The 7,963-nt window shown below is 45.7% G+C and overlaps 1 protein-coding gene across 7 annotated transcripts in view; it reads right to left on the bottom strand.

Moving 5' to 3' along the window:
• The window catches only part of RET (ret proto-oncogene), an 83,250-nt gene extending 78,325 nt beyond the window's left edge, over positions 1 to 4,925 (bottom strand). The window contains exons 1-4 of one of the 7 annotated variants that reach the window (XM_071438764.1): positions 4,841 to 4,925; positions 4,224 to 4,311; positions 4,025 to 4,117; positions 2,375 to 2,707 (exon numbers count right to left, since the gene is read on the bottom strand). In XM_071438764.1, the coding sequence (XP_071294865.1) occupies positions 2,375 to 2,420 (46 nt within the window). In that variant the 5' untranslated portion in view covers positions 2,421 to 2,707; positions 4,025 to 4,117; positions 4,224 to 4,311; positions 4,841 to 4,925. The other 6 variants (XM_071438766.1, XM_071438768.1, XM_071438769.1 and 3 more) reach the window with 6 other exon arrangements.
• Positions 4,926 to 7,963: the final 3,038 nt, after the last annotated feature.

The raw sequence follows: 7,963 nt of genomic DNA on the forward strand, positions 1-7,963 counted from the left end.
GCCTGTGGTGCAAAAGCGCCAAGGCTGCGCCTTTCTGCTTCAGAACAAATGGTCCAGTGTGCTTCCTGCAGCCCGCCAGTACAAAATTACCAAATCTAATCCTTTCCACTAACAGCACGCTCACCAGATTGACTATGCCAGCTCACTCAGTCAAATGCCTTTGGGGTTGTTGTGAGCACGTGTTTTATGAACTACGGCAGTTCTAAGCTTTCCAAAACCTTTAGATAAACCAAAGATGTACCCACAGCAATTGAGTGCAAGGGTATCCCTGCAGGTTAACTTCGGGTGGCAGCCCTCTATGATGAGGTCTTGCCCAGCTGAAAGAGATTCCTGCACAACACCTGGCAAGAGCATGTCAGTTACCAATGAAGAATCCCTGGCTCTTCCCCCAGGATGGAGCCCACTGAAGTTTCACTGAGCTCCCCCACCAGGGGAATGCACCATGACTCCTAAGAGAGCTGTGTTTCTAAACTGGAACTCTGTGCATGCAGGGGCTTTACTACTACCTCCAAGAGATAACACTTCATTGTAGCCCTGCTGTAAAATCAGCTCTTATTGCATAAAAGCTAATTAGTGTCACACACCTAAACAATGTGAAGCAGTGTTTCTCTATCAACAGACACCCATAGACTATTGCTAATACACTGGACTTCATGAAATAACTAGGAAAACAATTACCCTAAAATGTGGGCATAAATGTACACAACTTTTCTTCACCACAGTTTTAGTAGAAACTAACAGGAACCAAATATTAAGCCTCAGTAGTCAAAGCTGACAGCATAAGCAAAATATTTGCAACTTCAAATATAAGCAAGGAGTACACAAAAAAAAAACCTACTTGGCAGCCTACTCTACCCAAATAAATTAGCTCCTGTAATATTCCTCCAAATATATTTTTGGCAGATCTCAAAGTTAACAATTTAGGGCTACATTTAATAAAAAAAGTCTTTGAAACTATTTCCAACTGCTGAGATCTGATATTCAGAAAGGTTTAGATATCTGTCTTCAGTAGAGAGAAACCCTCTCCCATCTGAGAGTTTCAGAATGAAATTCATGTAAAGTTGTACAACTAAAAGTAAAATCAAATGGTGGTCCAACTGAAAGGGAAATACGGCAGGAAAAAAAAGAGCACCATTTGAGAGAGCAGCTCCGGAGTTCCTAACACCAGCTAGTTCAGATGCGCAATAACCTGGGGTATCACAGCATGAATCAAAGAAACCTCATCTGCCCAGCTTAAACAGAAATCACGGGAAGTCATTTTCAAGCAAATGCACGTGAATCATTTTGGCTAATGAAAACATACCCCTCAAGCTGAAGAACTTAGGTAAATTACATTTCTCCTAATTCTGCCAAAAACATTAAAGAAAATGGATTTGCCAAAGATAAAAGCAAAGTAGGCATGATAGATCATCCATTAGCAACACAAGTACGGCTAATTCTTCCTGACAGTGAAATGTCTTGGGATACAACCCACTTTATTTTTTTTTACTAGATGTGTGTTTAGATGCAGTATATCCTACACATTTTATCTCCTTATATCCTAGACTTCACTACTAGTGAGATTTTACAAAGATCAGGCCCTAACAACAACATATTAAGAAAAGAAAAAATGTGAACAACTGAAAGTATTTTAGCACAGCAAAGAAAAATAATTTAAAAAAATTAAATAGGAGCTGTATAATCTCTGCAAGTACAGAAAGTAGTTTAAAATAGTGCAAATTAATGCAGTCAACCTGAATTAATAACAAGAAGGAAAACATCGTATGCATATGAAGAATCACAAGGGCAGAATTGATATTGCACTCTACTCACTGTTAGACCAACTAGTGAACTAGTTTGGGCTTTACTTTTTTTCATAAACGCATTTTTTAATGTGCAAGGTTGTACTGCATTCTCTAGCATACAACTTTGATTTATTCATTTAAACGTCAGAAATCCATCAGCAAACAAAGCCATATGGAAGAAAAAGAGATATAATGGATTTTCTGTTTGCTTTAGAAACTTGACATCTGTGGATAGCATCATCTAAGTTACAATCCAATCACTATTCATATTCTGGTCATTTTCATTTACCAATCCAAAACGCATTTTATCTGATGATACAAAAAGCTCTGGGAGTGGGATAGCAGAGAAGAAATCGTGTTTTAACAACTTAAAATGGGAATATAGTTTAATATTTTCCCTTTCACATCATAAATTCAGAGAAAAACAAACTCACATCTGTTCTAACTTAGCTTTTAAAAAACGAAGAAAACGTATCAGGATCATTTCTATCTTGTCTGGGTTTGTGGCAAGATTTTCGGAGCCGGCCCGAGCCGCTGGTGGCACCTGAGCTCCGCAAAGTTCCCGGGGGGCCGGGCTCGGCGGTACTTACCCCCGCAGAGCAGGAGGAACCCGGCTGTCCGCGCCGCCGAGCGCATCTTCCCCGCGCTGCTGCGGCCCCGCCTCGGCGCTCCGGGCAGCACCGGCCGGGCTGCCGGACGCTCCGCGGGCTCTCAGTCGGGCCGGCCCATGGCCCGGGCCGGCGGCAGCGGGCCGCGATGGGACGCACGGAGCCGAGCAGAGCCGGGCAGGGACGGGACGGCCCGCGCCGGGATGCTTCTCCGCCGGTCCTTCCCTGGGTGCTCCTGGGTCCGGTGCCGCCCCCGCCGCCACCGGCCGGGAAGAAAGCGCCTCGTTCCCTCAGCGGTGCCGCTCCTCTCGGGCTCTGCGGAGAAAAGCGAAGTCACGAGCGAAGCCCCCGCTCCGCCGCCGAGCCCCCCGCGCTGCCCGGGCGGCGGCACCGCCCGGCTCCGGCCAGCCCCCGGCCCCTCCTCCGCGGCCGCCGGGCCGCTCTGCCCGGGCCGCCCCGCCCGGCGGGCAGCCCCCGCCCCGCCCCGCCCGCGGAGCCTCCGCCGAGGGGCGCAGCGCCGGCCCCGCCCCGCGCATCCCCGCGGGCAAGGTGCGGGGCCGGGCGGCGGCACCGCGGTGTCCCGGAGCACCGGCCCGCGTCCCCCGGCCCCGCGGGCAGGAGCGGGCAGGAGCGGGAGGAGCGGGAGGCGGCGGCTCGGGGGGAGGAAGGCAGGCGAGCCGCGCAAACACACCAGGTGCGAGACAAAGCGGGGACAGGCGCTGCGGCACCAGGATGTACCCGAGTGGCCGTCTTCCCTGTCAGCCGAAACACATTAAACGTGTTGAATAATTAATCCTTAGGAGAGGAGACAATTTTTGCTTGATGGTAGGAGGATGCTGTAGAAGATGTGCGCTACCTGGCAGGCAACCAAAGTAACCCGGAACGCACGCGTCCCGCTGAGCAGCGAAACGCCACTTTTAAACCGCAAGCGGGAGGGGGGTGGCTCTAACCGAGCCAAAGCTGAAATACGCTTTAACAGGTCGGGCTCGCCGAGAAAAGCGCTCCGAAAAAGCCGCCGCTCACAAACACCGCCCAGAGCCCCCGCTGCGCCGCTGCCGGCGCTGCCTCCGCCCGGCGGCCCCGCCGCAGCACCCGGCCCGCCCGCGCCCTGCCCCGGCTGCCGCAGCCGCACCAGGCCCGCGGGCAGCCCCGGGATGGCGCGGGCACAGCCCCCCGGCACCCGCGGGCACCGCGCCCGCGCAGGCTCTGGAGGGGCCACAGCGACTGCCAGCTGGTACAAACCCTGCCCCTCTCCCAGCGCCTCTCCTGTCAGGGCATCTCCAACCTGTCGAGGAGATGTTTTCCACTCCTCTCCCGAAAGCTGGTGCTGCTTCCTCACAGCCGCGCTGCTCCACAGATCTGGTCGTCAGGATTCAGACACAGATCAGCAGCTACAGCGTTCGGCTTCCCCAGCCTTCACACTCTGAAACGCCCAAGCAAGGTCAAGTAGACACGCAGAGTAGATTGATACTCAGAGCCGTTGTACCCAGCAAGATTTGCTATAGATTATTTAAATAGCAGTCAAATAGGAAATTCTCTCTCTAGATTAGTAAGGACTCTTGTTTACAATACCTAGCACTTCAGGAGGCAAAGTATGAGAAATTACCCTATAGGAATGGTAAAAAAACTAACCTATTTTAACTTTTCTGTCAGATGTTCATCAAGTTAGATCTTCTTCCATGGTCTTCATAAGGCTTGGGAAAAAAATAAGCCAAGTTGAAGCAACTAGAAGGGTAATAATGAATTTGAGATGAACAATAATGACCACCATTAATTAATTGCTTTTGAAGCTTCCTGTCAGATAGTATAAATTAAACTTTCAAGTACTTACGTGTCCAATGTTTGTGGGGCTTTTGCAAGTGCCTGAAAGAGGGAACTGAGAAGGTTACTTGGAAAGTCTCTGTGAACCAAAGGAAAGTCTATAGCAAAGAAAGCAACACATAAAACATTAACATTAAATCAATGCTTTGTGGAGAAATGTCTTACGTTAAGCTAAGCTTTATCTTAAATCATATTTAAAAGCTCGTGCAGTATACAAATCAATATTGATGCCATCTAAAATACACCACTATCATCTGCACTGATAAATGCCAGTTTTCATCCAGGACAAAGTGACTTCTTGGAAGAATTTCAAGGACTTACAATCTCTTCTGGCATCTCAGCGACTGAAGCCAAAGCTGTACTCTTCTGCCAGCTTCAGGCTCTGCTCCAGCACACTAAAACTGGTTTTAGATGCCATCATGTTCGTCATGCAAGGAACAGAATTAAGGTCACCAGAATAATTTTTTCATTTGATTTCCAGGCTTTTAAGCTAAGCAGTTTTATGTGTTTTTAGAGGACTGTAGCTAACTGTCAACCCAGGACACTGACACACAACACAGCTGGAAAAAACTGGACAACTTGGATGAAAACAGGACCAAATACAGGTGTCTTCTGTGTTCCACCTACTGTGGTCATGTCTCTCATATTAATGTAGTCACCATTCTTCCTGAAGCTGTTGTCCTTTATGGTCAGCAGTGGTATATTGAGGAAACATAGTTCATCCAGGAAACATAGCCTACCACAGAGAAGACAAAAATAACATAACTGCAGCATCTCTCAAACCCTGCAAAAGCCTATCAAAATGGAGGCATTTTAAATTTTCCACTTGAAATTCAAACTTCAGGAGAAAAAACTTAAACCCTTCCTGCCCAGCCTGGTTTCCACAACCCTGAAGAGTCCCAACACAGGCTGTGAACCATCTGCCCTTGAGTTTACATGAGCCATACAAGCCTATAGCAACCATCTCCTTCCAACAGCTAACTTCTGCTCCACTATGCATAAAATACACTTTCACGTCATTCACTTGGTTTCTTTGTCTGAAGGCCTCTTGAAAACTGAATGAAAAACACGGCTTGTAAATGGGGAATAAAAAAGCGAGGTGTCCTTAATTTCCCAGAAAAGCTCAAGCTTTGCAGTGACATCTCCCATCATTCTCCTAGCAGAAATACTTTGGATGTAAATCAACACTTTCCTGCAGGCTAGTGCAATTGTGAAACTGTGGCTCATACTCCTTCTCTTCCCCACCCCCCCCCCCAACTTTGACTCATTTATTTGGCACAGCAGGCTGAGCTATTAAATTATTGTAGGTTTTTCTTTTATAAAGGCACCCTGAGATGTCTCGATACAATAATGCTTCCTGAAACTGATGCTGATTGATAACTGTTTCTTGGTTTCATCACAAGTCTTAGATCATGTTCATTTAGCATCAGGGCAGGACACTTGAGGACTGTTCTGCCTTTCCATGTTTTCCAAACACTCAGGCATGAACACTGAAATATTTTCAGGTAAAACTCATCCTAGAATATTGTATTTAAAATCCAATTCTTGATCAGTTCAGTTCTTAAATACTTTTTCCCCCTATGCTATGAGGTTGGCTACTGTAAAAACTCAGTCTGAGGGGCTGCTATTGATCGTGTAGAAAAAAAAATATTTTAAAACTACAAAAAGAGGTTATTAACACGCAATGCTATTTTCTGATCAAACTGTCAAGTCTTTCATACAGTTACAACTAAGGTGGCACTGAATAGATATTTTTCCTGAGGTACATAGTAAAAGGACAGAACAAATTTTGATCCTGACAATGACAAAGAATTTATCTGCATGTCATACTTAATTCAAGTTCTTATATACATGTTTTTCCACAATCCCTGGGCTTTATTTTCCTATCCTTCTGTAAATTTCTTCCTTTTCTATTTGTTAGATGTTGCTAACATACAAACTGCACAGTATCCACATTATCTACTTAACTTTTGTTCTCTTAAGAGCATTGAAAGAGCTAAAAGCAGTGTGTTTTCCCAAAATACTCATCCAAAAGTGCTATGAATTTGTCAGAAACACTGACTACCATGGAGAAGCAGCAAACCTGTGCTAGGAGATGTCTCCTTCTTGGCACCTAGAGGAGGGAACCAAGAAGCTGTTTCTTTCAAGTCAGGAGGAAAGAAGTCATTCTTGTGGAGAAAGTGCTACAGACTGTCCTGATAACAACAAATTTAAGCAAGAGCTTTGGATTGTCCAATAAATAGATTTCAAGGCAAAACCAGGATTCTTGTGAAAACAGTGACAAGGGACTGGCATAAGTCAAGATGCTGTATGAGAGAAAGCAGAACAGACCATGAGCCTGGCCCAGGGCCATGACCAGGAAGAACCAATGTCCCTTGGTGACCTGACAAAGCTGTCCCTCCTGGGAGCTGGCTGCATCAGGAAAGCCCTCATCTGACCTCTCTGCTGCTTCTTGGTGACAGAATGCCAAGTTCCTCCAACAACAGTAGTTTGTGCCACTGTAAATGTAATATAAAGCCTTTTTGAAAATACATTCATCCACAAAAATTGCCTGATTCCTGGCCATCAGATGGTTTCACTGAAAGCCTAAACTTAACTATCAAAACCATCATAAAATCATAAATCACAATGTCTGGTGCCATCAGAAGTCAGTACCAAAATAGGTCTCTAACTGTTTATCTGAAATTTTCAAATGCTTGCCTTTGTTGCTGCAGGTTTCCATGAAGGACAGGATGACTATGCTGGAGCATTTCCATGCAGAGAGGAAACAAATTCTCCCAATATTTGCAAACAACAGGTGCTTTTGTGTCAATTCTATTCAGAATCTCATGTCATCTTGCATCTATCTTGTTACAGAAGCCTTCTAAAACTGACAGGAAATAAAAGCTCAGTTTTCATGTCATTGTTCTAAGGATTGTCCTGGAGGTGCCATGGATGCAGCTATTATGTCAGAAAAAGGCATCTGGAGTGAAGGCCACTGTGATACATTACTGAAAGTACAACAGTGTGTAAGTTGCAAACTCAGTGAAATCCAAAGTTCTGATCTCTGTACTCTCATGGAGCAGCAGGATTCCAGGAGTGTGAGCGCATGAGGATGTGAACGTCTTGCTGTGGTGATGAGTACTGCCTGGTGTGAGAGAGCCTGCAGCCCTGGTGTGCCTGTAGCAGGGCATCCAGCAGAGCAGGGACAGCAGCTGCCGTTCCAGCGCCGCGGGAATGTCCCCAGCTAGCATCAGGGACAGCAGCAGGGCTCATGACTCATGCTTATCTCATCTGCAAAGACAGTCCTTTTTGCCTGGAACCATGCTATAACATAAACCCAACAGTTGTAACCCACAGGCACCTTGGCATTGAGGCTCAACATTTATCCCATTACTCAAGAGGCATTAATTTCCCCGAGATATGAACAGATATTGGCACAATAAATCTCTTTGCATCAGTATGAGCAGTCAAGTTCTTCTGAACTTTGAAGGCTGGATTTTTCTAGCTTTTAAACAAACATTTGGGATCTGCCTGGAAATGTTATGATCACGCACAAGGATATTCACACATCCCCCATCAGAATCTGAATGGTAGGGGGTAGATACTTTTCCAACAAAAGTTAGAGAAATACATTGAAACTGGCAGCTGATAAATTAAAACCAGCTAACAAAATAGAAAACATCCTTTGTTGACTCTTCTCCAGGTCCATTTCCAGCAGATAATACACTACTGTGATCATAACAATAAAATATTATTTTCATCCTAGTT

The sequence above is a fragment of the Agelaius tricolor genome, unplaced genomic scaffold (genome assembly GCF_023055355.1).
Source record: "Agelaius tricolor isolate 1412-34295 unplaced genomic scaffold, bAgeTri1.0.p SCAF_13, whole genome shotgun sequence".
Lineage (NCBI taxonomy): Eukaryota > Metazoa > Chordata > Aves > Passeriformes > Icteridae > Agelaius > Agelaius tricolor.